At 49.6% G+C, this 27,920-nt stretch overlaps 3 protein-coding genes across 6 annotated transcripts in view; 2 read left to right on the forward strand and 1 right to left on the reverse strand.

The window, feature by feature from the left end:
* Positions 1-9,269, forward strand: part of ARIH2 (ariadne RBR E3 ubiquitin protein ligase 2) — a 34,788-nt gene extending 25,519 nt beyond the window's left edge. For 3 of the 4 annotated variants that reach the window (XM_055803835.1, XM_055803836.1, XM_027793608.2), the window contains 7 exons: positions 658-708; positions 808-829; positions 2,364-2,515; positions 3,590-3,733; positions 4,079-4,147; positions 5,073-5,156; positions 5,560-9,269. In XM_055803835.1, the coding sequence (XP_055659810.1) occupies positions 658-708; positions 808-829; positions 2,364-2,515; positions 3,590-3,733; positions 4,079-4,147; positions 5,073-5,156; positions 5,560-5,631 (594 nt within the window). In that variant the 3' untranslated portion in view covers positions 5,632-9,269. Of the gene's footprint in view, positions 1-657; positions 709-807; positions 830-2,363; positions 2,516-3,589; positions 3,734-4,078; positions 4,148-4,360; positions 4,437-5,072; positions 5,157-5,559 lie in introns of all 4 variants that reach the window. The other variant, XR_008747197.1, reaches the window with a different exon arrangement.
* A 98-nt stretch (positions 9,270-9,367) lies between these two features.
* On the forward strand, positions 9,368-27,887 carry P4HTM (prolyl 4-hydroxylase, transmembrane). The gene is made up of 9 exons (XM_055805715.1): positions 9,368-9,671; positions 9,742-9,823; positions 19,148-19,338; positions 20,357-20,453; positions 23,144-23,306; positions 24,922-25,107; positions 25,512-25,602; positions 26,180-26,303; positions 27,545-27,887. Exons 1-9 carry the CDS (start codon positions 9,414-9,416, stop codon positions 27,766-27,768), a joined length of 1,416 nt encoding a protein of 471 aa, XP_055661690.1. The 5' UTR covers positions 9,368-9,413; the 3' UTR covers positions 27,769-27,887.
* LOC101923154 (secreted frizzled-related protein 5-like) lies at positions 9,830-18,109 on the reverse strand. Its single transcript, XM_005230048.3, has 4 exons — positions 16,685-18,109; positions 15,746-15,918; positions 14,733-14,819; positions 9,830-13,882 (listed from the first exon to the last, which is right to left on the reverse strand). Exons 1-4 carry the CDS (start codon positions 17,008-17,010, stop codon positions 13,548-13,550), a joined length of 921 nt encoding a protein of 306 aa, XP_005230105.1. The 5' UTR covers positions 17,011-18,109; the 3' UTR covers positions 9,830-13,547.
* Positions 27,888-27,920: the final 33 nt, after the last annotated feature.

Consider the following 27,920-nt stretch of genomic DNA (forward strand, 5'->3'; position numbering starts at 1 on the left):
TGTGATGGCATTGTTTCTGAAATGCTGTTTTGTAGAACTAAGGTTCTGTTCTATTGAGCATTGTCCTTGCATACATTTTGCCTGTGGCAAATTTTAATTGTAATATTTTAATAAGCGGCAAAACTCACTTCCTCCTTTGTACCTACGCAACCCAAAAAACGTAACTGAACGAGACACTCCAGAGCATCAGTGGAGCGAAGAAGTGCGCAGTTCGCTCTATGGTCAGCCAGATTCTCTGCAGCTACCTGTCATCTGTTAGTGGCTGCTGAAGGCAGGATATAGTGCTGATTATCTTGAAGTCTAAGTAGCTGTGGAAGCTACTGTCATACGTGAATTAATTGTGTCCCTATGCCAGAGCAACAGCTAAATGGTAACTCAGTGAGACCTTCAGTTTAACAAGGGGTAACAACAGCAAATTTGTTGTCTTGAGCAAGCAGTCCAGTGCTGCAGTGTAACTTCCCTGGCTGGGCCTTTCTCCCGCCTTTTTAAATTGACTTCTCAAGAACTGGGAGGAGGCAGGGTGTATGTAAATATTCTCATGTATGCTTATTTAAAAAACAAATAAAAAAGAAAGCAGGAGGGGAATAATTACAGAAGTGTTGTCATTCTCCAGAAGGTTGCTAGGGTTGGATCTAACAAATGCTTCTGTTTCCCCAGTGTCCCAAGTGCAATATCTGTATTGAAAAGAATGGAGGCTGCAATCACATGGTGAGCAATTCCCTGAATACGTCAAACCTTCCTTGTTCTAAGATTTTTTTTTTCCCCCCACTTTCCACTAATCAGTGCCTCCTGTCTCTTCTTTTTCAGCAATGTTCCAAATGCAAGCATGGTAAGTGGGGTTTGGAAGCAGTTTCATCTGCAGTGTTTGTTAGTGGTGATGTTCTCTTTGGTTTGGGGCTTTTTTTTGTGATATGAAGACAAATTATGAACATTGACTGAAGTATTTTTTCCCCCCTAGTAAAAGGTGAACAGGGTATTACAGACTTGCATGTGATAGCTTTATTTTATTTTTTTCACTGGCTGTGAATCTGAGCTGGGTTCTGATTCAGTGCTGGTTTGGCTCCCTCTTCCTGGCATGTCCATTGTATAGAGAAGTCTCCATCTCTGCCATGATATTAACAGTGGAATCCATCTCAGAGAAGAGTATTAAATGCTTTCTGTGTAATTGTATTTGTCGTCAGCTGAAAATACTGGCAGAACTGAGCCATTTACTCAGATCAGCTTAAATCCTTCTGCTTAGTGGTGGAAATAATGAGCTTCAACCCAGATGAAACTGCAGGAGCGGTGAATTGTTCTGCCTGACATTATCTGTTGGACTTCTCTGTCCATCCCTGTGCAATTAGCAGTCTGAGTGTCTTTGGCCCATTGTGTGATCTACAAAATGACAGCTTGTTCTTACACTTATCTTTTCATGGCAGAATTAATTTCTGTTGCCTTGGAGTGAGCTGTTTTGTATTCAGCCCTCTAAGTGTGCCACTAGGAAATATTGTAATATCAGAACCTTATTTGGAAGATGATTAAAGATTACTGTCCTCTTTCATTTCCTTTGCTTGGGGTCCTCAGCAGCACTGGACATGCTTTGATGGATCTCTGTGACAGGGGTGAGCAGGCAAGTGCTAAGGTACCATGGTGACTAGCACTCGAGAAGGCTGGTGGACTCTGCAAATACAAATTTCAGTCTCTTGTATGAGTTACACAGAAGTGATTCGTATTGTAGCAACTTAATCTCCATCTCTTTTCCTTCCCAGTAGTACACTCACAGCCTCGCTCTGAAATCTGGAAATTGTCATGAGAGTTTTGCTGTTGCTCTCTTTCCTCCATTTTCTTCCCAGTTCAGTGGCTCCTAACTTGAAGTGTCTGTCATAAGCCACTGACATCTGAAGTTACCTAGGTAGTTCCCTTCTTGAGAGAACTGAGGGCAGACTTTCTTTTGCATGAGGTAGTTCACTTTTGGATTTGATTTGTTCATATTTTATTCAGCTAGAGGTCTGCATGGGTCAGTATGCCAGTGGTGGGGAGGATGCAACTCACAAATAAGACTGCAGGCTGCCTCGTCTTTAATCTAGAGTGACAGCCTGTACACAGCACAAACACAGTTCTTCCCATTGGTCTTGGTGCACAGGATGCAGCACTTCAGGATTTATTTTCTGTAGTTGCATGGGAGACTGTATAATGAAAATCTTCAAGACGAGCTGGTATTTTTGGCTCATTATTGCATTCCATTGTGCAAGGTGATACAAAATACATATGTTTCTTAGCTTAGCAGAAATATCTGAAAACAGATGGGCTGTGTCTCCTGAAGCTTTTCATTCTCAGAGGTTTTTTTCTGTGCATCACAGTGAGTTTTTTGCTGTTTTCTGCAGACTTCTGCTGGATGTGTCTGGGAGACTGGAAGACTCACGGCAGCGAGTACTACGAATGCAGTCGGTACAAAGAGAATCCTGATATTGTAAACCAGAGTCAGCAAGCACAGGCCAGGGAGGCCCTTAAGAAGTACTTGTTCTATTTTGAGAGGGTAGGAGACATCTCCTTGGCCAGAGCTGCTGTAGCCTTTTAATGCTCCCTGCCTGGTGCAAAGGTCATTGCCAGCAATCTGCGTGCAAGAAACTGCCCAAAGAGAATCTGTGCAGAATTTTCAGGCCCTGTTGTTTTTCACTCAAAATCCTGCCCTGCAATTCCCATCCAAACAAGTAATGTTGTAGCCAAAAGAAATCATATTCGCTCCTATATTTTCTTGTGCTAGAGAAAATCAGTATTACCTGTGTGCCACTGTACCGTTTTCCTGCAGGCTGAGTGCTGCTGCAGTAGATAGATACTGCTCCAATCATTTCCATCTGGGATCAGGGAACTTCAGTTCCTTGCAGTATGTCCTTATAGAGACAAAGACTAAATAAACTCTGCCATGTTCAAAGCTCCATTGGCTGTAGCAAAGTTTCCCTTATATTTCATGTAATCACATTTTTAAAAGTTGCAGTCAGAGCATCTCTGTCCACACAGCAGGCTCAATGCACCTGGCCATACAGTGCAATTCCAGAGCAGCATTCTAGAAGAGAATGCGGTAGATGTTAAATGCTGCTGCACTTCAGTTTCCCCATTAAAATGAGTTTATTCTTCACACTGTGAGCCAAGTCCTATGGTAAAATAAATGTGTTCATTCCTGACTCTCCAGACCAACAGGCTTTGGGAAGTGGCTGTGTTTACAATGAGCACATGGATGTTGGAGCTCACAGAGCCCGTGTTAAATGTTGATTTAAACTCCTGACCTTTCTATGGAAATCCTTTGAGTAGGGGAATCGCCATTACTTTCTGTCTTGTTAGACGCAGGGTCGTTGTGTGACCGGAGGGCATGCCCACTCTGTAGAGCTGGGTTTGCTCCCTGCTCTTTGCTGCTGTCAGTCTGTTGTATACAGCCTCCGCCACTTGCTACTGGAGGTGCTGCCTTGCTGTTCTTTCCCACAGCATGTCTTGCCTTGCTGGACTCCTGCCCCACTTCAATTTCTGCTTGCTAGAGCTTTTGCTTTTACATCAGCAGTACTCTGCTCTCATGCCGTTTTTTCTTTCCCTATCTTCCTACCCCCACCCCTTGCAGTGGGAGAATCACAATAAAAGCCTACAGCTGGAGGCACAGACGTACCAACGAATCCAGGAGAAAATCCAAGAAAGAGTTATGAACAACTTGGGAACGTGGATAGACTGGCAATACCTACAAAATGCTGCAAAACTGCTTGCAAAGGTGGGTAGTTTTGCCCTGTTTGATACAGAGAAGAGAATACACACCAGGATGCTGAATTCACAACACCAAGTGAGGAAGGGTATTTAGGGGTTGTGGATATGTGGGACAGTACCTCTGGTCTAGGACATGAACTAGCCAAAAATCATCTGGAAGTGTCCTCTGTGAAGCTGTACTTTAGCTGCCCAAGTTCCTCCAAGGAAAGGTGTAGGAAATTCCACCATGAAGCGTCCAGTCTTCCTTGACACAAGGTAGCTTCTTAGCCTGTCCCACAGATGTGACTGTGCTGACTTCCAAGTCTGAGACTCTTGTCCTTCTTTTCTCTCTCTTCCTCCCACTCCCTGACAGTGTCGTTACACCCTGCAGTACACATATCCATATGCCTACTACATGGAGTCTGGCCCCAGAAAGAAACTGGTAAGATGTTTTTGCTCTTCATTTTTTGCTGATAGCTTTTTGGGGTGTAGCTGGCAGCATGTTGGGCTGAATTCCAGAGCCTGGCAGTGTCTGAAATAATAGCCCCGAGTTTGAGGTAAGGACAGGACAAATAGTAGATGGTTTTGCACCTTTCCTCTTCACTTTGAGTTGACCAGCAGCTCAATCCTCTGATACATTACATTATTTTCCCAGGGCACTTCACTGCATTTTCACTAACAAGCAGTTTATCCAGAATGTTTTGAGGCTGGAAGTGTGCGTTTGTTCCTTGGTAAGACTTATCACAGTGCTGTGGGCCATATTTCATGTGAAGACCTGCTGGAGGATAGCTTTTCCAGCCTTGAATCAGGGTGTAGTTTTGCTTTTTGTTCCTTGCTGGCTTGGTGCATCCTGCGGGCTGGACGTGTCGAAAAATAGCCCTGAATTCACTGAAGAGGTTGTTTCTTTGACTCAGTTGTCCAGTAAAACCGGTTATCCAGTCTCTCCCTGTAGCATCATACATACTCTAAGACTTGTGGACAGATGTTCTCCTCTGGATCTGACTGTGCCAGTGGAACAAGTTACTGCTCCCAGCAGTGGTTAACAGTCCCTGTGCTCTGCCTGAAGAGCTGCTCACAAGACTATTTTGTGACCCATTTATGGCAAAATGAGCTGAGTTAGGAGAGATTTGTTACTTGCAGTGCTTTTAGGCTGACCGGGTTAATTCTGAGTGGTGCAGCTCCAGGGAGTGCTTACACAAGAAACTCCTGGAAGGAGTGATACTGTCTAGCTGAAGGCGGTTAAGGAGGAGACACGAACCTGCTCTGTCAGCAGAACACATTTGTCTGCTCCTCAAGTGTAGTGTATGGTATGAAACTGCTCTACTAAACTAGTTTCTCGTTGCTGTCTCTGATATTGCTCTTTGCAGTTTGAATACCAGCAGGCCCAGCTGGAAGCTGAAATTGAAAATCTCTCATGGAAGGTGGAGCGAGCAGACAGCTATGACAGAGGGGTGAGTGTTCTGCTTGCTTAAGCCTGCTGGCCACATTTTGTTCATTGGGCTTAACACTTCTGCGGGAGCGCTAAGGCAGTCAGGTGAGGGCTCTGAGAAACTAGATCCAGAAACTCACCTTTAGCCAGCAGATGTTGTAGAAGAGGAGTGCTTGCTGCATGTAGCACTCTGGTGAGGAGCAGATTCCTTTAAGTGTGTAGCTTTTTAGACAAGAACAGGAGCCAGATAACTGCAGAGGGAGCCCGCGTCAAAAGGAAAAGGATCTGCAGTCTTGTGATCCAGAGTGCATGTGAAGTGTGAAGGTTGGTGCTTCTCAGGCTGGAGCTTGGGCTCTTCTAAAGAAAAGGAGCTCTTTTCTGGGGAGTTCATGCTAACAGTTTCTACTTACTTTCTGTTTTACCAGGACTTAGAGAATCAGATGCACATAGCAGAGCAGAGACGGAGGACCCTGCTGAAAGACTTCCACGATACATAAGACAGGAGGAAGTGACAAAGTGCAGGGGTGAGAGCAGCGAGTGAAGTAATGGCAGCTTCACTGGGATAAGCAGGCACTGCCTCTGGGAGAACACGGCCAAGGACAAAGCCACCCCTCCCCTTGCAAGTCAGACACATGCAAACACCACATCTTAGTCCAGTTTGTTCTCTTATCTTTCTGTTTCTGTTTCTGCCATGCTAGAGGCCAGAGTTCAGATTGGCATATTTCCTGGGACATTTCCCTCCTGCCCTTGATGGTTTCAGAAGGGGAGGGAGTTTTTCTCTGAATGGCTGTTAATAGTATTAGATCATTACAATTTATGTATTTTCAACGGTTGTACAATTATACAGACAAACCTTAGAATAACACACAACCCTTTTTAAAAATAAATTGGCAGTGGAGTGTTTTTCCTTAATCTGCTTGTAAATTAAATGGGCTTTTCCCCCTCTCCCTTCCTCTGTCCCAGAAATCCTCCTAGGCACTGAAGGAGGTTACAAAATATCTCAGCTAGATTTCCCAGTGCTCCTTTAACCAGGGCATTGTAGCATTGGCATTGCACGAGGAGTGTGGCTGGTGTTAAGAGTGGCTGCTGCTGTGTCTGACCCGACAGTACCAGCAGTGGCCGTGATCTAGTATGATTACATGTGACATCTCTTTTCTTGTAAATCAGCTGTGCAAAATCCTGCAAAACAAAAGCAAACGGAGGCATTGTAGGGCAGAGACCAGGTTAACGCTGGGGGATATGCCTTGAGTCAGGTCAGATAATGCATTTGATGAATTTTAGGTCTTCCACGTAGATTTTTGCTTTACTTGTTTTTGTGGGGAGGATGTTGTATTGCCAAAGTGAGTGATGAGGGAATAGTAGCATACAGTTGTTAATCAAGGCTTGGGGCTTTTGCAGAGTGAAACAATCCATGCTATAACAGTGCCATGCAGCCTGGTAAAGATTATTTGTGCCTGCTGGGTAACATGGCTGAGAAAATTTGATCCCATTTATCAAGGTGAGACTAAACACTGCTACATTATGAAGAGGAAAGATTGTGTACAACACACTCCCTGGCACGTGTTGGCAATGTGGACGGGCACTTGAATACAGGTGTGCTGCTTGTGCAGAGCCTGCGCCAAGCCAGTCAGAAAATTACCTAGCAAAATTAATTTATTTGTATATTAGTATTGATACTGGTGGGGACTTATCAGAAAATTGATTGTTAGGAGCATGTGGAGCTTTTTTATTAACATTCTTTTTTCTAATGTAAAATATACACTAAAATAAAAATATGAAAACCTAGTTCATTTTAGTAGGGGTTAACATGAAAAAAGGTTACTTAAACGCTGATGCTTGCCTGTTTGCTGCAGGAAGCAGGCCACATGTTAAGATTTCACAGGCACGTATGTCACCTGCACCAGGAACGTGTTGTTTGCAGCCAGTAAGGTGGAGCTGGAGTCTGATCTGAGGAAATCTTCAGCTCTGCGGGAAACTTACAGGATTCTCTTCCATGCTGTATGTGGAAGCATTGCCTTTGATGCATCCCTGTATTACTTTTACACAGTGTCACTTGATAAAGTTTAAACTGGAGGGAGGAAAAGTGCTAAATTCCTGCATGTCAGAATAACTGCTGTCAGAGCTGTTTCCATGTACCTGAGACATGTGACCCAGGTATTTGCAGCATGTATAATTGTGCAGATGGATTTTTACAAAAGAGATGCATCAGTTTAAAAGAGGAATAGCTGTCATAGGAGCTAATCCTGTGGCCCTGCTTGCTGTACATAGCAGAAAATTTCGAACTGAGAGGCCTTTTCCTTTTTCCCTCCCTTCGCAGTGTGGGGTGTATCCTCAGGGAACGGGCGAATGTCCTGCCAAGGAGCTGCTGGCAGTGGAGCAGGTGTTAAGGCAGAAGCGGCTGAGGGTAGAGCAGTATTGCAGAGAGGTGGCTGGAGCCAGGGAGCAGGGCAAGGGCAGGGAGGGAGTCTGTGGTTACTGGGAGCAGTGCTTCTTGCTGTGCAAGAGATCTCCTCCACCCATGGCTCCTTGTGTTCCTGCTCTGTCCTGTTCTGGCTCCCCTCCAGGCTGAAGCTGTAGCAGTGGATATGTCCTTGCTCCAGCTGCTGTGTCTTGACTTCATTCCCTCCTCTGCTCCCAGCAGCAGCCTCTTTGTGTGTGCTCCCCATGATATATTCTAGAGGTCGGTCTCTTCCTTCCTCTCCCCTTCCCAAATGATTGTCAAAGTCTGGGCACGTTGGACCCAGGGGAAGGGATAGCATGGGGGAAGGCTTACTGAGACCCAGCAGTTTGCAGTGCATAGAACCAGTGTTTAAACTGTTCTTTAAACATGTTATGTGCAAAGTACTAATTAGCATAAAAGCTGGTGTTCTTGTTGTCTAAAGGTAACCATCGTAACACCTAATCTCTTTGCAGAACAGGTATGTGGAGTTTCCTAATCCCAAAGAACTCTCACTGCTGTTACATATTGGTCCAGCTTTGAGAATGGGGTTTTGTGTCTCTCCCTCCCCGCCTCCTTCCCTCCCTCCTCCCGTGCCCATGCAAAATGCTTTGCTGTGAATACTTGTTTGTAGACAAGCTAGACCATACAGCTGTGGCCAAACTTCCTGAACAAATTTCAAATTTTCTGAAACTAGAGCTTTGTCAGCAGTTCCCTTTATTAAAAAAAAAAAAAAAAAAAACAAAACCAAACCACAAACAAACAACAAAACACCCTTTCTGAAGGTGGTGAAAGCGCAGATCCTATTTCTATGCCTGCTGAGAAAACAACAGAGCTGGCTTGATTTGCAGCCTAGGCAGGGTGACTTCTGTGTTGGTGTCATACAGGAGGTTGTAGACTCCAAGGCAAAACCTGCAGAGCCGAGGGGCTTTGGCTTTTTGTGTAAAGTGACTGACTCGAGGGGCAGGTGGCAGGGAGGAGAATGGAGCTCTCAACACCAAAAGCCAAGGCCGTTTTTTTCCCCTCTAATAGGTACACGGCCCTGTTCCAGTCAGCGAGGTTACACGAATGTAGGTGACTAGAAAGTGGCTCAGGAGCCATTAATTCTGAGGTACAGAGCTTCCCTGCGGTGCGTTACTGCTGCAGATGTGGAACGGTTGCTCTCCTGGTTTTTTTTCTTTTTGCTCTTGTTTCCAGTTCCTGCGCCAGCCTGCCACCTCTCTCTCCATCCCTGCATCCGATACTCTTTTGTTTCGGCTTCGCTTGTGTTAATGCGTTGGCTGCCTCATCTCTAACAGTCCTCAGGCTTCCCAGACTGTAACAAAAAGTTTTCTACCGGTAACACAAACTGCATGACAGCTGCTCTGGGTGCCGGCAGTGGCCGTGCGGGGACAGGGGCAGCAGGAGGTTTCTGTACTATAGTCTTGCACTCTTAAATTTTAGACTTTTTAAGCAGGTGAAAAAAAATAGAACTTTATTTTTAAACGAGGCACGTGTTCTGGGAATTCCTTTCCTCCTCCCGCTCCGGTGCCAGGCAGCGCTGGGGACTGCGGCCTGCCCCCGGCCACAGAGCTCCTGCCGCCCTGGCTCTTCATCGCAGGCGCTGGAGATGGGCAGGGGCGGCGGAACCCGCCCGGGAGACGGTTGCCAGAGGTGTGCCCTGGGTTTATTTGAAATAAATTGTGACTTTCTAACTTCGGAGGTGTCCTGGCTCTTCTTGAGGGGGGGGCGGGAGAGGCGGCGCCCGCGGCTTCCCGCCAGCCCCGCCCCCGCGGCGCGATGACGCAGCACGCTGGGCGGTTGCCGGGGTGACGCGCGAGGCCTGGCGGGCCGGGGGGCGCGATGGCGGCGGCGGCGGCGGCGGCGCGGGCGGAGGGTTCCCCGCTGCCCGGCCCGCCGGGGGGCCGCCCGCGGCCCGTCTGCTCGCGGCCCTACTTCCTCGTCCTCATGGTCTTCGCCCACCTCTACGTCCTCAACGTGCTGGGGCTGCTGCTCTTCGTGCACCTCAGCGCTGGCGAGACCGGCGGGCCGCCCGCCGCCCCCCCGGCGCCGCCGCCACCGCCGCCCGCCCGCGCCCTCCCGCGACTCGAGGGCATCAAGGCAAGGCCGCGCCGGGGGGCTGGGGCCGGGGCTGCGGCCGCGCCGCCGCTCACCGCTGCTCTCCCTGCAGGTGGGCCACACGCAGCGGGTGGAGCTGGTGCCCGGCAGGGCCCACGCCGTGCGCACCCTCAGCCTCAAGCCGCTCCTCTTCGGTGAGTACCGGCCTCCCCCCGCCGCTGTTGGGGCAGCGGCACGGGCCGGCCCTCAGGCGCGCCGGTACGGGTGGGCGGCCCGCGGCTGGCTCGGGGGCCACCCGGGAACCGGCGGGCAGGGCCGGGGGCCCCGCTGTCCGCGCTGCCCTCCCGGCTGAGGGGTCCCGGGCCCCGCCGCGGCCTTACACCCACTCGGGGGGAAACGGCTCCTCGCGTGTTTGCTTCGCCTCCCCGCGCCGCTGTTCCGCGGGCCCGCGTTAAAAAGCGTGCGATGTTGCTTAGGGCGTTTTGATACCGTATTCCCAGAGGTTGCTTCTTCTGCTTGGCCCACTTTGCAGAATTTGGAAGATTAACCTTTCCGGGTTTTTCAGATTCTCTTTAAAATGCCCTGAATAGACAGCGGATCACTGAAGAGGACCTCGAAGAAGCTGCTCGGTATTAGGAAGGGACAAGAGACCCCCAAACTTTTGGTAATAAATGATGATGAAGCAATTTAGTGTCGGTGCCTCAGTGCTGAGGAAGCGAGTAACAGGAGAAGTGATAGATCTAATGTCTTCCACCATTTTGTGTCCTGTTCTAGATTTATCTTTATTTCTGGTTGCCCTAATACAGCCATGCAACATCTGTCTTTCAAGTATTTTAAAACCTTCTTTACTTTTCTGTGTTTTTTGCTGTGACTGGTAAAGTCTCATTGATCAAGCTTGAGCTCTGTGTTCTGGAAATCCACTGAGAATATACAAGTTCATTTTTTGGGACAGATGATTACGAAAGTCCTACTATTGCAAAGTTAGAGAAAACCTGTTGTCTCTCAGAAGATAGCATTGAGAGTCTTTTAGATGCTTTCTCAATAATACAAAAGGAGAGGTTTTTTCCCATTCCAAATAGATTATGTGCACTGAAAACCTGGTCATAAATCAGATAGGTTTCTTATTAAACTCCTTTAATGCAGTAAGTATCTGGAAGAAATATACAAAGTCCTTTTGTCATTTCTACATATGTGGTACTCCTGGTTTGCACATTTCTAAGTGGATTTCTGTCTGGCATTAAGTAAACAGACACACCAACCTGGAACTGATACCTGATAGTGATCACAAAACTGATGTCATTACCAGGACCACAGTCTGGAGCAATCACTCTGGTTTTTTACTCAGGAAAAATCACTCGGGAAAGCTCTTGTTTCCACCTTCTGTTCCCTACCGGTACTACTTAAGTGAAGGAGTTGATCCTGGCCTGCAAGGAAGGTGCCGAAGTTGGTAAAAGGCAGGTTGGTCCTGGCGGCAGTAATCCCACAGCTTTTAACTTGTCACTCCAGCACCTCCATCAGTTCCGAGGGAAGCTTTGCTCCCTGAGGATGGTATTACAGACAGCGACAGACATTCAACATGTGAGATGCCACACGAGTCTGTTCTCCTTTGTCCTTCGATAAGGAGTCCCTTATTTAGAAACCTCAAGTCGCAAGACAGCTCTTATCTCCCAGATGAACCTGCCAGGAACCAGCTCTGACTTTAAAAAGACTTCCAGAGGCTTCGCTATCTGTGCAAACAGTACCAACCTAAATCAACTGATTTAAAAAAACTAATTTATTGTGCCTCTGTTGTTTAAATTAGTGGAAGCATGTATATAACTTGGGTGTGTAAGACAAACCCAGAAGTCGCTAGCAGAAAGGACCCTTGACTTTCTGGGGCTTTAACAGAGTGTGTTGTGGCATGTGAGAGACAGTTCAAGGAAATAAGTGGTTGGTCTGTGATCTTTGCTTTCAGCAGAGCAAGTTGTAGTGGGACTACAGCAGGGGGTGGCTCGCTAATGGTTGAATGTAAGCTCTCTGCTTTGGAGCATGGCACTGAGCACTGTAGGGGAGCTTGTGGTTTGTTTTTCAAATGAGGGTAAGTCATCTGCATAGAACCCAAGCGTATTTCGTGGAGCTTTGAAAAAGTCCCTGCCCTATTTTTTTCCCCCTCTGGCTAAGAGATACTGTTTCTAAAGCTTGTAAGTCAGACCATCTGTGCATTTTTTAGTTAGGAAACACTAGTAATCAAATAATCCTATTAATGGAAAACAAGTACCAGACGAAGCCTTTTCAACCTTCAGAGCTTTTATGTGTTCTGATGTGTTTTCCAAATGCAGTCTGTTCAGAAGATACTGCTATTGCAGGGACCACCTGACAGCAGATTCTGTGAATTGGGTGGCCGTTTGCAAGACAAGACATTGTGGAGGAATAAAAATAGGAAATCTCACTCTGTTTTTCTTTTGAGCCTCATGGAATAAAAGTAATCACTGCACAAATGTCAGGGCACAACTAAATTACAGTGTGAGTGCCTGAACGTTCATCTTGGCCCACACTAAATCGGTAGAGGAAATCCCATCACGGGTTGTTGGTGTGCATTATGAGCACAAGGAGGCAATGTGTCTCCATCAAACAGGGTGGCTGTCTCCACAACCAAGACTGCAGGTATTGCAAACAAGGCAGAATGCATTTCTCCCGAAAGCCATTTCCCCCCTTATTTCCTTATTTCAGTCCCAAGTTTAATCCAGTGTAGAATACTTTCCACAGATAGTGCTTTGTTAGGCAGTAGAAATCTGACTTGTTTTCTCATTTGGTGATTTGCTGTTTTCTGCTCTGTGTTCTGGAGTGTAGAACTATAGCTGTATTTACTCCTTCAGGGAATTACAATCCCTACTTACTTGGGTGAGTGAGCTGCAGAGAAGTTGCTGAGAATGCGTTTTGCCATCTTTTCTGTCTTTCTTGCATGCAGGTGGAAGGCCAGACAGCTGTGTAACACTTCTCCCCTCCTCCCATATCAGAACTGCAAGTAGCTCCTATTGTGCTGTGGCTGGGGCTCACCTCCGAGTCCCAAGCGAAGCTGCTGTCGTGCACCAAAGTAGAGGTTTAGACAGCTGATGTTACGTTCCCACTCTGCTCTTTCTCAGGGCTCTTGATATCTTTGGTAGTTCCCCAGTTACCAGAATCTTCTGATCCAAACTGAATTTCTGATTTTTAAAAATGGTTTTCCCTGTTATGCAGAAACCCTCAGCTATCTTTGCTCTGTACCTCTCCTGCTCAAAAACGGCTGTTTCCTTTTACCTGTGCAGGTGCTCATCAGGTCTCAGTGCAGCAAGCTGAAGGCACAGCCTAAATGACCGCTCAAGAACAGAGTTTAGCATTCAGCTTTTAAGGGGCTGGGCATTGCCAGGGTGGGCTCCTCTCCCTCTTAATTTACCTCAGACTGTTCAAGGGTGAAATATTTGCTTCATTACACACAAAGCATCACTTAGCAGTCAGGGCGACTTGCGTGTAATCTCTCTGGACAGAAAGCAAGCAGGCACTTGAACAGCATCAGTGTCTCAGGGTCAAATAACGAAGCTGAACTGTCTATCAGCGTTGATGATGATGAGAGCTAGAAGGAGCTGTTACTAAAGGTCTCTTCTAGTTTGTGCTTGGCTGCAGAGTTCAGTTCAGTTTTGTTGTGATGTTGGATCCTACAGAAAGCCATCTATCACTCTGGATCTGCAGAGCCTTGGGAGAAGAATACATGAAATCTGCATCCTTTACTGAACTCTGTCTCAGTAAAACGGAGATCTGCAGTGAGGCCCTAGCTGTGGGCTATGACTGCTTTGAATCACCTAAACATATTGACTGTACATCTCCAAAACACCAACTGCCAGGGAAAGGAGTTTTCTAGCCATAGGAAAGGGAGCAGTTTCTTATTGTTGGAACTGAGATTTTTCAGACCTTCCGGCCAGCCTGTTCAGGGCAGCGGTGATGTTTCCACCTCCGCACTGCCTGGTGCAGGTTCCTGTTCTTCTTCTGCCAGGCATAGGCCTTGTTCACTACCACTTTGTCGCTCTGTACTTCGCCGCTCACAACAAAGACACCTGCATGGGTGCCTCTCATGATGTTGTGGACACAGGTAGCATCTATGTCCAGCCACTGCTGGAGCCTGGTGGGGATTTCAGTTCTGAGGAGTGGGCCATGCTTCAGGACCTCCACCCTGGAGGGGTCCAGGTCGAAGTCCGAGATGGTGGTGGTCATGTTCTTCCTCAGGATTCGGATTTTCACTGCTACAGGGGTTGGAAAAAGCTGTTAGTTCTGTTCACTTTTCATAGCTCTTACCTACTTAAACACACAGCCAACGCAAGGCTTTATTGCTATAGTTTCTGTAATGTGGCAATGTATCCATCCAAGCTCTTGTAATTGCAGTGAATTTGTAAAAGCTCTCATTTGAGATTAGTTTCCAGTACTGAACACTATTCTTCTTACTCCACTTTCTTTATGGGAGTGGCAAAGGTGTATCAGCACTGCTGCACGGGCAGAAACCCTGTAGGAAGCATAGACACAAGCAAGTGGGTGCATCAAGGTCCTGGTCTCATGCACATTACTTGGCTTTTGTCTGAGCTGAGATTTCAGGAGGTGGCATGACTGCCAGCTGCCCAGGATTTTTAACCTTTTTTTTTCCCCCATGAAGTTTGTGTGAATGAATTCAGGACAGTATCTTGAAAACTTCCTGCCAGCTGATTGAGCAAAGCCAGGGCTGCTACCTGCGTGAGCCAGAACAATGGTATTGAAGTTTGAAATAGCTAACGTGGGGGTTGCTAAAGGTTTTTATGGGCATTGATTGAAATGTCGGCCTCCAAGGGAGAACCAGAGTAGTGCTTGTACGTAGCAGCCACAGACCTAAACCAAACCAGAGTCCACAGAAATAAAGCAAGTCTTCACCTTCAGTGCTGCCTGGAGCTGGGTCCTCCTGCTACCCAACAGGTAAGTTGGGACATGAAAATTCCTGGGGCCTGCTGTAAAAGCTGCGGTTCCTCAAAGTCAGTTTGCTATGGCAAAGCCATTTTCTGTCTGTGCCACTACCTGGCTGCTTTGAAGGAATGGCAGCAATTGAGAGGAAGAGTGGGGATAACTCACCAAAATCATTGGCACAGAGGTTTTCCAGGATCTCCCTGGCAGTGCTGGCCTCCTCAAGTTCACAGTCCTTGCAGCTGGCTCGGGGCACTGCTGCAACAGAAATTTGGTTATAATACCCTTGTCAAGCTTCACTGGAAAGGGCGTAATGAAAATTTGAGATCTGTGAGTGGTGGCTTGCTTCTTCCTGAGCTACCCAGTCCCTGGAGAGCTATCTCAGACTACCAGGGTGGGATATGTCAAGCTCTCCTTTCTGTGGCTGGGGCAGACACCGTTTGTCATGCTTTGTTTAGGCTTGTGTGTGTTGCTGCATGTTAAAGCAGCAGTGAAAATGCTTAATGAAGATCTCCTATTTTGGATGAAACAGTAAAGCCATTGGTATGGCCAGACTCCATCCAGTGATGGTGAAATGAGGCATCTGTTCTCCCTTTAACTGCTCTCGAATCTCCCCTAGTGTTCATCAGTATCTGTGTGTTTAATTTAGTTTTTCAGTCGTAAAGATTTTTTTTCTCGTGTAACTCATGCCTGCGGAGGCTCATGTCCCTTTGTGGTATTTCCCAATGTTTAAAGAGAAGGCTTGCAAAACATTTCTTTTTGCATGTTTTTAAACCCTGGACACAGCTGAAAGATCAGGGCTGCAGCTCCTTAGCTCTGCTGGAAGCACATCTGGCAGCCTGGAGCCTGCAGACCATGAGCTCTCACGCTGTGCCTGGGCATTAGGCTTTTACAGCGATTCCTTGCCCCTGCCCCAAACCCTGCGTGGTCTGATGGCTCCCAGGGAGCTCATGAATACAGTAGAGAGGGGAACAAGCTGCAGTCAATGTTACGCTAATTTCCTAGACACAGTGGAGTTTCCTGGTTCACAGTGGAGAGAACAGAACCAGAATTCATAATATTTTTCTTCTAAACATGGCTTAAAACCAGAAAAACTAGGAATAGAAACAAGGCATAGGCACATCCTTTTAAGCTTTCAGTGTTACATATGGAAAACATACGAGAGAAAAAAAAATCCTTACTTCTCCTGCTCGAGGAATTTTCATCTGTGGAGACTGCTGCGATGCAGAGTTCGTGATCTGCAGGGAACTTGTTGCAGTTCAGGATTTCAGGCCAGGGGTAGCCGTAACAAGCCATGACGGGTGCGCAGCTTCTCTTGACGGCCTCGCACAGGCTGCGGCAGGGGTAGATGAGCCTGGGGAGGGGATGGGGATTACAGCACCTCTGGACCCTGGCAGCAGGCTGAGGGTCGAGCCCTGGCACTGCACTGCTGCCGTGCAGGGCTGTGCTGCGCACTGTAGCGCTAGCAGAGATATTTTGGGATCTTTGATGTCTTTTGCACATTCGTGTCCAGAAAACAACAAATTCCTGAGGACAGGAGGGATGAGGCTGTTCGATACAGGCAGCTGCCAACAGTCCCCCCCCACTGCCCCAGGATCTTCGCTAGTTGTGCAAAGGCTGCTCACCTTTACAAGTGCCTAATTAGATACTCAGTTTCCTTAGCAGCTCTGTACTGTGCTGGCTGCATCTCAAACCAGATTTCAAATTCGGATTTCTCTCTGCTGCTGGCACTGTCAGGCTGAGAACCCCCCTAAGAGTTCAGGGCAGGAGCTAGGGCTGGGGGGCTGCAGGGGAGGTGGGAGGTGAAGCTGGTGGGTGTTGGCAGCTGCTGCGGTGCGCAAGGGGGTTGGCTAGAGGAGATGGCAGCAGTGCCTAGGGTGGGAGAGCATGAAAATCCAGAGGAGGGAACGTAATGTTTCCGCTGCTGTGAGATGAAATGCTCACGTTTCACTTTCAGAGGGATGGTCCCTGCTGGGTAATCCGATTGCCCCTTGCTGAGAGGGGCAGCGCAGCTTCTTGGGGACTGTGCTGATGACACTGCACGCTTGAGAAGCAAATGCAGTTGCACTCTTGGGGAGCGTTACTTGCTACAGCTGAAATAACTTGTAAAAACATCTTACCTGTCCAAGCAGATTGGTGCAAAGAGGGAGCAGAGGAAAATCCTAGCATCTGGGTGGCACTCCCTGGCCAGCAAGGGCAGCCAGCTGGAAGACTGCTGGATCGCTTCTGGCATGGTCTCGTGCTCCAGCAGGTTGGGAATCCTCATCTCAGAGTAGCCGATATCGTAGCACAAGGCCATGTGGTGTGGAATGGGCGTGCAGCTGGAGGATCTCCTCAGGTAGCTCGCCCAGGCTCCTGGAGAGCCCCAGAGCAGCAGGCACGCCAGGAGCCCCAGCAGCCATGGGCCACCCGACCTCGAGGGGTGCCTGCGCTGGGCCGTGACCATGCTCGAGCAAGCCGAGAGCAGGCAAACAGGCGGCGCACCCCAGACTGAGCTGCTCCAGACTGTGGGACGCCTTTTATAGCATACAAGCCACCTCTCTGTCAGTCCATCCTCATTAAGTGTGGCCCTTTCAGAGCCCTCATGGGGAAGACAATGCGCCAATTTTCATTTGCCAGCGGCCCTGATTGTTTGGATTTTAGCAGGGGTTTGGCTTAGATCAGCAGGTGTGGAAATGAGGGCAGTTGGGGAGGGATGAATGACTTGGCCCATGTGTCTTGAGGCTCTTTCAGCCAAGATTGAATCTCTGTTTGACACCAGTGCTCCAACCCATCCCCTTTCTCTTGCTCCAGGATTAGTCATTATTTCATAAACCCCAATGTTTTCCTCTCTTTTGTTTTTTGTAAAAGCAATCAAGTGTTGCTCAAAGTCAATTAGGAGGCATTTGTTTAGCTGGATCTATTGTTGAGCAGGCAGGGAGATAGGATGGTCTCACAGCCACAAGTTAACTGTTTCAGAGAGCTGAGGGTAGAGAGGAACTAATTTGCAGCTGTGGAGTCAGGTTGTTTGCAGATGGGATTGGCAGCAGTGAACTGGAAACCCCCTCACCTTGCAACCTGCATGACAGAGCATGCTTTCCAGTAAACAAAATTTTTGCTTCATTCCAAATTCCCGTTACTACCACTGAAGAGCAGAACTGTCCTTCCTCCAGTACGTAATTAAGATTCCAGAGGCGGTCATTATTGTAGCCCAGTTTGGGGAACTGGAAATACTGGGGGTGTTGCTTGCCAGGGCACACAGTTCATTTGGACCTGGTGCCATGCCATGAGGTTCAAACCAGTCAGTGGAAGCTCTGGCTCCAAAGCATCCTCTGGCACAAGGACCCCACGCTGCCTGTGGCGGAAATTGTTTCCTCGGAGGGCGTTACGGATACAACCGGCTGCATTGTGTTTCTGGGGCTTCCCAGGAACATTTCATTTTCTACAGGGCTAGTTCTGGTCTGTACTTAGCAAGAAGCCAACTGGTTATTGACAGTTTGAGCTGATAGGGTTGATTTCAGGTCATGGAAGTAATTAACTTTTTTTTCTGCCCCCCCCCCCCCCCCCCCCCCCCCCCCCCCCCTTTGGGGATTGCTGCTGTATTTGAGGTATAATGTGTCCTTGGCACATACTTGCAGGAGCCATGCAATTTGGAGAGCAGGACCTTGGGCCTAAACCTGTCCTGCTTCGGTGGCTTTTCTTTCGCTCTTCAAAAGTCTCAGCAGCTGTAGCAGTGACAGCCATCAGCCAGAAGGATCTTCCCAGCCTGCTGGGCCACGGTACTGTTGAACAGGACCTCGCCAGCACTTTGCAAATGCATGCCCAGTGCGCTGTGCAGCTAGAAATCCCTTAGCCTCATAGTCATCGGTGGATTTCTCTGCATTTAAATTTGCCTGGGATCCTGGTATTGCCTGATTGCTGCTGGTGTTGCGGTGCAAAGGAAAGCTGGCAATACCGGGATGCTACTTGGGTATGGATGTGGCGTCTGCCATGTGCAGTGTCTTCCCCTTTAATACTGCATTTGAAGACCGTTTTTAGTGGGGGAATGAGTGGGAATAAGTTTGGAAGCTTTCTGCTTGCTGTTTGAGTTTCATGGTAGAGTATTGTGCCAGGTTCCCCTGAAAAGTTGGTTTTGTGCAAAGTGCTGTCCTCTCCACGTGAGAGCAAGAAGCCTGAAACCCTAGCCATCATCACTGCCCACCGTAAAGATTTTTGGCCTCCCTTCCTGTAGAGCAGCAGTTCCCAGACTGTGATCCACATGTCACCTTTGAAGTGATAATATGTGGTGATATGCATGTGTTTGTTCACTCCTTTGTCCATTGTGGTATCTGTGAGAGAGTTTAAGGGCTTGACCCCTGGATCCAAACATTTAGGAACTGCTGCTGTAAAAATACCTGCCTCCAGCAGCTCAGGTGTGTGGTATATGCTCTTTGAGAGCTCTTCTGGTAGAAGGGTGGATGTGTTTGAATGTCTCAGACTTAGGCAGTTCCTCAATTTCCCCCTCACCTATTGTGGTTTTTTTTTCCTTGAGTGGCCTGCCATTGGTATAGGGTCCCACTGTAACAGTTCCTCAGTCTCTGTTGCTGCTGACACTTTTGCTGCAGAAATTCCCAACTTCCTGACAGAGGAGGAGTGCAAGCTCATCGTCCATCTGGCACAACTGAAGGGGCTGCAGAAGAGTCAGATCCTACCAACGGATGACTATGAGGAAGCCATGGAAATGATAGAAATCAGCCAGATGGACATTTTCAATCTGCTGGACCACAATCAGGATGGGCAGCTGCAGCTCAAAGAGGTAGAGTGCAGGGCAGACTGGAGGAGGTTTGCTGGGGGACCTTCTGGCAGATCCCCTCTTCAGATGGTTTCTTGATTACTCTTGTTCTTGGTTAAGGCCAGACCCCGTATATACTGATAAGTATTTGCTTAATTTCATGTCTCAAGACAGGCTTTGAGCATGGAAGTTTGTGGGGAAATGTGCAGCACTTGTCATGCTGTTGCCTTGGCAGATGTGTGTTTTGAATGTGCTGGGTAAAATGTTCCCTGTGCTGTGGGTTTCCTCTTACCCGGAGTCCCAGGGAAGTGTGTTTATAGCGTAGGCACTGCGTTGTGGGGAGCTGGCCGACTGTGCAAAAGTCACAGCAAAAAAAAAAAAAAAAAAAAAAAGCACAGCCACCCCTATTAATGAGCCCAGAGGGGGACAATGAGCACCTTGTCCCCAGCTCTTCAGCACCCTTGTCCTGTGTGGTAGGGTGCATCAGGGCAGGTGCTGGCAGTTCAAGGATGTCCCTCCCCAGGCTCCTGTTTCAGGTGGGGCTTGGGGTGTGAACTGTCCTGTGGACAGCAAGAGCTGTGGAGTGTGGGGAGCTGCACCAGTGATGACCCAGAGCAAGGCTCCTTTCTCTGGAGATCAGAGCCTGCTGAGAGCTCTCCAGGTTTCTGCATCTCTCTGTCCATGTGGAAAGGAAGCATTTTGTTCCAGGCTTTTATTTTGGAAAAGCATTCACTTTTATCGTCAATAGCTTTCCTTTCCCTTCAAGAGAAAAAGCTGTGCCCCCTCCACCTCAGGACTGGTTAACCGAGTCCCAGCAGTCATTTGCCATGACCTAAACTGGAAATAACAGCGCTCGTCAGCCACACACTGTGTGTGGCTGCCAGATGATCCTGACTGTAATCTTCTTTCTGCAGAGATGCGCTGACGCCTGGCTGGCTGATGTGCTGCAGAGGAGAGCCTGCCAGGCCTCAAGCAGGGAATCTGTAGGGTTTCAATAGTACAAGAAACCAGTGCCTGGTGTTGATCCATTTATGAATTTCAGGTGTTGACCCACACCCGGCTTGGGAACGGCAGGTGGATGACCCCTGAAAACATCCGGGAGATGTATGCTGCAGTCAAGGCTGATCCTGATGGAAACGGTAAGAGCAGCTCCATGGGAATCCCTTTGCCCTCAGCATGCTGGATGCCTCGCACAACCATGTGGGGCAGAGCAAGAGCTGTGTCCCTGCCCAGGCACGTTTCTCTAGATGTGTTCTTCAAAGGACAATAACACTGCTTTAGAGACCTTCGCAGAAAAGTAAATTCAGGGTAAACCTCTCATTGCAGCAATCCTGCCCCTTCATCACGACTCTAGCAGCAGACTAGTTCCGCTGCCTGGGCTTGGATCTTGCAGAAGCAGGTCAAGAACACAGCTCTGCACCTGTTCACGCCCCTCTGCAACAGGACTGTCAGGGTGCACTTCTGCTCCCATGGTCTGAGAGACCGCTCTGGCTCTGACTACATACCTTGTTACCTGGGCTGCAAGTGTTAAGGTGTGCCTTCCACTTCCCCACTGTTTTCAGGAAAGCTTCTGCAGAAAGCTGGGAGCCCTGCATCACTGGCAGGGGAAGGCAGAATAAATGAAGGTGGGAGTGGTCTTGTTGGTCAGCCTTTATTGCTGACCCCCTCTCTGCTGCTGCAAACTCTGTATTCCATGAAGCCACTCCTGCCCTTCCTGCTCCCGGTCTCCCAAGGGCTCCCACTGGTCTGGACATGCGTTCTAACCTCTGCTGCTCTAATTAGAGTGGCCTCAATTAGGCAACTCTCTGTTTCCTAATCAAATTAAGTGAACGCACAGGCTCTGTGTGCTCTCTTCCAGTGACCTGGCGTTGAGAGCTGCCCAGGAGGAGCTGCTTTGGAGTTGAAGCAGTACCCTTGTGAATGGCTAAATATCCGGAGGGCATCTCGTGCCCTCCTCCTCCAGGCTGGTGGCATTCTTGGCAGGGGTAGGAGCGTATGACTGAGTCCTCAGTGGCTTTTCCACCGTTCTGGACATTAACAAATCAAAGGTCCTGTTAAAGTGCTCTTGGCAGGACCTTGCTTCCAGAGTGCTGCTTCCCTCTGTTGTTAGATTGGTATGTGACACCAGGAGACCAGGTCACAACCTGGATGTGGCACTGCTCATCAAAGACCACATGGAGTAAAGGGAAGTGGGGACAGGGAGACACTAGAAATAATAACAGTGGATAATTTGGTCATGCCCACTGGCACCTGAGGAGCTGTCCCAGGCTGACCCTGGTGGCTGCTCCTTCCTCCTGCTGGAGGGTGCTGTGTGCCCAGCGAGCAGAGCTGGCCCCGCAGCCACACTGGGTTTGCAGCCTGAGGAGCTCTGCTTGCTGCCCACGATGCGTGCTGGCTGATGGGCAGCCCAGTGCAGCACGCTGCACGCTCTGGCCTCGGGGACCTGATCCCCAGCGTGAGGCTTCCCTTCGTCAGTGGTGTGGTTTAACCCCAGCCAGCAGCTAAGCACCACGCAGCCGCTCGCTCACTTCCCCCGCTCCCCTGGTGGGATGGGGAGGAGAATCAGGAAAAAGGTAAAACTCGTGGGTTGAGATAATAATTTAATAATTGAAATAAAATTAAATATAATAACAATAACAATGACAAGATGAGGGAGGGAAAGGGTGAATAAATTCAAAAAGGATGGAAAAAAGACCCAGCAAGTGATGCACTGTACAGTTGCTCACTTACCTGTTGACTGATGCCCTGCCAGTCCCTGAGCAGCGATCGCCTGCCCAGCCAACCCCCCTGCCAACTGATACGCTCAGCATGTCATTCTGTGGTATGGAATATCCCTTTGGCTAGTTCAGGTCAGCTGTCCTGGCTGTGTCCCCTCCCAATTGCTTGTGTCCCTCCAGCTTTCTTACTGGAAGGGCCTGAGAAACAGAAGTCCTTGACTTAGTATAAACGTGACTTAGCAACAACTAAAAGCATCAGTGTGTTACCTACATTATTCTCATACTAAACCCAAAACACAGCACTGTACTGGCTACTGAGAAGAAAATTAACTCTGATCCTGGGTGAAACCAGGACATTCGGAAAGGGGAAGCAACAAATGTGAGGATTTTTCTGAAGCTAGCAAAGGCAGAAGTCCATCCCTTGCCGAGGCCAGTTGAGTGCAAACAAGAAATACCTGTTTTAGTAGAAACCACTTTTTACCCTCTCACTTTTCTGTTACTTCTACTTACGAAACGTCGCAAGACTGTGAAGATTGTGCTCTGTTGTATTCCTTGCTTGTGTTTTGCAATTACACAAATGCAGAAGAATGTACTGCTTGTTTTGGGTTTGGCTTTTTTTAATTAGTTTGCAAAGCCTTGTAGAAAATGTGGTCTGAGGTGTCCCACTCTGTTCTTAAAACACATTATTTAAATATCTAAGTAACAAGCCCGAGGGCATCAGGTGGCACTGGGTTTTTTTGGCTGTGGCGGTGCACATGTTAGAACTGTAGCAGCTATTTCTCTTGATGGATTGGTTTGTGTGTTTTAGGAGCTTTTTAGAGTTCAAAATGGTATTCTGCCTGTCCCAGTTCTGACCCTGCACGGCAGCTAATAGCTCGCTTCTGCAGGCTGTTGTACGGCCCCCGCTCTGCGAAAGGTGAGGGTATTGCTGGGGCCCGCAATGCTGCACGTAGGGGGTTCAGCCCATGATGGGCACGGTGGTGGACCCTGAAGGGGGTTTGTTTGAGGAAGGTGATCTGTGCATTGCCCTCAGCTGGTGGTTCCTCTGAGTACAGGACACCAAGAGCTATTACCTGTGCCAAGCTCAGCCAGCTTTTCCTCTCTTCCCATAGGCGTGCTGAGTTTGGAGGAGTTCAAACAATTGAATATCCGCGATTTCCACAAGTACATGGGAAGCCAGAAAGTGAAGATGAGTGACTTGGTGCGCAACAGCCAGCACACCTGGCTGTACCAGGGCGAGGGGGCACACCAGGTCATGAGAGCCATACGGCAAAGGTAAGGGCCCGGCAGCCGAGGGGCGGTTGGGTTTGTGTAGGCACGGGGACCGCCTGTGCTGGGAGAGGCGGTGGCAAACTTGCTAATAGTCACACTTCCTAATGCTGTGAAACTCTTTGGAGTGTATAAAGAGCAATGAACACAGACAGAAAATGGGGAGAGGAGGTTTTCATTAGAACAAGAATTTGTATTGTCCTGTGGAAAAGGAAAAAGAAAAATCAGACCTTTCAGCATCTCCATTCACTTTTGGGAACAGCCCTATAAAACCAGGAAGACTTGGCATAATGTGAAAAATTCATTCTAATTAGTAAATGAGCTTACTGGGAGAAACTGTCTGTTTCCAATGCTGTCTGGGTGCCAGTAGTTACTGTCATTTGCCTTAGTTACTCATGCATTTCACTGAAATCTGTCTTAGCTGCTCAGAGCTGACTTTTTAACAAGCACGACTCCACCTCAAGTAAGCCAAGTTAGTTTAATCCTCCAAGCACACATATCAAGGCAGCTCACGGCAGACGGAGGAACCTCCTACCCTTCCCTTCATATCAGATTTGGTACTGGGAAGCGCTGAAAACCCAGCACGCAGGCCAAATCGTTTAGCCGTGGTGAGTTTCAAATAATTGGCTGGAGAGTTTCTTGTTCTTGTGGTGCTGGTCCTTGCCCAGAACATGGGTGGGGAAAATCTGTCCCGAGGCTTGAAAACAGCTGTTGGCCACTCCTTCTCTTCAGTGCATTCCAGCAGGAGAATGGGGTCGCATATTGCCTTGATTAGAGCAGGCTGCGGCTGCCACCTTCTCTGTGCCAGCTAGCCAGCGCACACAGGCATCAGCGTACTGCTTTTACACTCTTCAGTTGGCTGCTGCTATGAGGATGTGAAGACGTAGCGCTGAAGGAGGCTGTTAGTCCTCCCTGGGACCATGCGGTGCCTGGAGGGGCTTTGCCATCCTACCTGGATGCTGTGTTCCCCTTGCACCTGCCCTGAGGGCTTCACCGGTCCAGATTCTCAGAGCTCTGAGTGTTCTTTGGCAGGTCTCAAGACGTACCTGCTTACCTTGGGGATGATCTCAGATGTAGCAGCGGAAAAATCCCAGAGCAGGAGGGCTCCGGTCTCCTTGATCACTTCCAGTGCCCCTCTGCCCTGGGGGGAGGCTGCTGAAAAGGCAACAGGGAAAGGTGAGTTAGGTGACAAGAATATTCCTAGAGCTAGTCTCTCTGTCACTCTCGGCAGGGGCCCTGTGCTTTGCTCACTGCCCCTGAGGTCTGTAGGTGGTGTGCAGGAGTCCAGAGAAGCGATGAGATGGCACGTGAAGGCTCCAGGGACACACACAGAAGGGATCTTGCTGAGCAAGTAAAGTCTTGCTGAGAGCAGTCCTGCTGGAGATGCACCCTTCGGTTTTGGGGTTTTTTTATTAACCTTGACGAGGACTTTCTGAGCTGATACTGACGGTCCATCAGACCTGTAAGGACCTAGTTATCTCTTGGCATGCTTGCTGCAGCCCATCCGTCTCTCCGGTCTGTTGGGGAAGGGGGTTCTCTGGATTTATTCGCTGCTTGGGAGTAGTGGCTGACTGGGGTGACAATGCTTTCCCCTCACCTGCCCTGCTCTGCTCTTCCCCAGAGTAATGCGCCTGACTCGCTTGCCCCCCGAGATTGTGGAGCACAGTGAGCCCCTCCAGGTTGTGCGGTACGACCAAGGAGGGCACTACCATGCCCACATGGACAGCGGCCCCGTCTTTCCCGAGACTGCCTGCAGCCACACGAAGTTGGTCGCCAATGAAAGCGCTCCCTTTGAGACCTCCTGCCGGTACAGTCTGCCTTGGCACGGTCTGGAAGAGGTGTGGAGAGCTGTGTCGCCTCACCTCGCATGGGACTCAGTGCTGGGGCGGTGGGCTCACAAACCGGCTCTGGAGATGGCTGGTGTGAAGGGGGAGGTGTGTGAATCCTGCGGAACCACACGGGGAGGGCAGAGTGGTTCTGCAGAGCTGCTGGGCCATCCCCGCCAGAGGCTAGAAACACACTCTCACTGTTGTGGGTGGACGTTTTCTTTGTTGTCTTTGTCTTGTTCTTGGAGAAAAGCTGATGATGTAAATCATATTTTGTGAGGTCTTGGAGGAACCGCTGTATGTATGGTGGAGGGGCAGGGTAGGGACAGCCTCTCTGTGCCTCCCCCTGTGCGTTGTGTCCCCTGACAGCCACTCTGTCTTGCAGGTACGTGACGGTGCTGTTCTACCTGAACAATGTGACAGGGGGAGGCGAAACAGTGTTTCCTATAGCTGATAACAGGACGTACGAAGAGATGGTAAATGAATCTTGCCCACGTGTTACCCCTGGGGACTTTTGAGTCTTTATAAGATATTTATTCAATATATTATTGAAAGTCTTTATTCGCTGTGGCTGCAGAAGGGGTCTGGTGCATGAAGTCAGTGAATGTTAGCCTTCCATAGCTAGACCATGGGAAAGCTGTGCTCCGCTTATGGCCTCTTCCCTCTGAGGCGGAGGGAAGAGGTGCAGGGCTGTCCCCGCTCAGAGGCACGAGGGGTGGTCTGTTGGCCTTGCTGCCACCCCACCGTGGGTCCTGCTCACTTCTGTCTGGGCAGGTTTCCTCAGACTGAGTCTTGGCAGGTATGTTGTGCTGCTGTCAGGCGATGTGTTAAGGAATGAGTGGCTGCTCAGAAACAGGTTATGGACCTCCAGGAGACTGGAACTGGCTGCTCCGGGAGGGTTGTGAAAGCCCCGTCCTGCCCAGCGTCAGCCTCGAGCTGTCCCTGTGGGGTGTTCAGGCAAAGGGCAGGATGATGGCTGGCGGCAGAGGCAGCCCAGTGCATGTGCTTCATTCCAGCCCTGTTTGCGACACCTTCTCTGTGGTTTCTTGCCAGTCTCTGATCCAGAACGACGTTGACCTGCGAGATACTCGGAAAAACTGTGACAAGGGCAATTTGCGAGTGAAACCTCAGCAAGGCACTGCTGTCTTCTGGTACAACTACCTGTCAGACGGAGAAGGTACGGGCTTGTTTCAAGACTCAGCTCTTGGGAGGGGTAGGGACTGTGGGAGGTGATGGCTGTCGTCTTCTTGCAGCAGCTGGGAGCTCAGAAGAAAGCCAAAGGGTGGTAGCTGCCTGCTAGTGGGAACTGTAGAGTCTGTTTGTCACCAGCTGAGCAGGAGCTTCCTGACTCTGAAAGGCCTTTGTTTACAGGCAGTAGGTCAGTGGCTCCTGATGTCTTAGGGGGACGGGACTAGCTAGCAAACAAAGACCTTGGCTGTGCTATCCATCACTAGCTGCCTCCTGTCCCGCTGTGCAAGCTGAAACTCCTGCTGGAACTTGGTCTGCAATTCACAATGTTTCACTGATGTGGTGTTGCCCAAAGCAGTGGGGAGGGGAGGCAGACAAAGGGACGGCCATCAGCTCTGCACCGCAGGCAGGCATGGGCTGCCCTGCGCAAGGCTCTGCTGTGCTTGGGGCCAACTCCTGCTTTATAGCTCAGCTGCAGCCTGATGATACGCATCCTTGGGGCTGTTTTTCTCACAGTGCAGTTTTCCCTGACAGCCAGGCTGGGGAATTGACATGAATCTTCCAGGCTGCTGCTGAGTGTGACTCCAGAGTGTTTCGATGGCAGATTTTGAGTGGTGCTGGGAAGAAGGAGCATAGCATCCCTGGTCCCCAGAGAGCAGCCCATGTTTCCAACAGACCAGTATTTGGGCTGTTAGATGATAATATCAAGACCATCGCTCTCCTGTAAGAAGAGCCCCGTTGTGTTTTTATGAGCAAATTGTTCCTAAATGGAAGACGGCTGCTGCTGCAAGTCTGCCACAGAAAAAAAAGTGGGACCTCTGTAAAGAGAGGATCGTTTAGAGTTGCTGAAATGCAGTCTCTTAATGGGTCTGCGAGCCTCTTGACTTCCACAGGCCTTCTAGCAGCAGCACCGATCTCTTCCATGCCAGCCTCCCCTTTTGGGAAGAGTTGGGAAAAACAGCAATGGTGGTGCAGAGCCCGAGAGCCCCATGTGCTGAGCAGGGACGTGGGGGCAGCGAGCATTTTGCACTCGGGGGCCCTGCCCCGCTGAACTCCTGGTAGGTGCTGGGGTGGGGTGGCACTAAGGCGGGAGGTTGCCAGGAGGAGCCAACTCCCGTGAGATTTATCTGAGCTAAAATCCAAGCAGGCACCGCGGGCAGGAGAGCCGGCATTTGCTGGCTGTGCCTGCCTGTGCGGTCCCCGCAGCTCACCGCCTGCTTTGCTCCGCAGGCTGGGTGGGGGAGCTGGATGACTTCGCCCTGCACGGGGGCTGCCTGGTCACCCAGGGCACCAAGTGGATCGCCAACAACTGGATCAACGTGGACCCCAACCGCCGGCGGCAGCTGCAGTTCCAGCAGGAGATGGAGCGCTACGCGGGGGCCGGGACCGGAGCCGGAGCCCCGGGCGAGTGGACAGTGGATAAGGCCTACAGCGGGGTGCACCTGGAGCTGTAGGATGGGGGGGATCGGGGGGGGACGGGGGGGCGGGGCGCCCGCACGGGGCCGTTTCCCGCGCTGGGCGGGGCCGCGGGCCACGTGTGCGGCGGGGCCGCTTCGCGCGCCAATAAAGCGTGTCGAGTCGGGAGCCGCGTCCGCGTGCTCGGGGG

Source organism: Falco peregrinus, chromosome 5, assembly GCF_023634155.1.
Source record: "Falco peregrinus isolate bFalPer1 chromosome 5, bFalPer1.pri, whole genome shotgun sequence".
Lineage (NCBI taxonomy): Eukaryota > Metazoa > Chordata > Aves > Falconiformes > Falconidae > Falco > Falco peregrinus.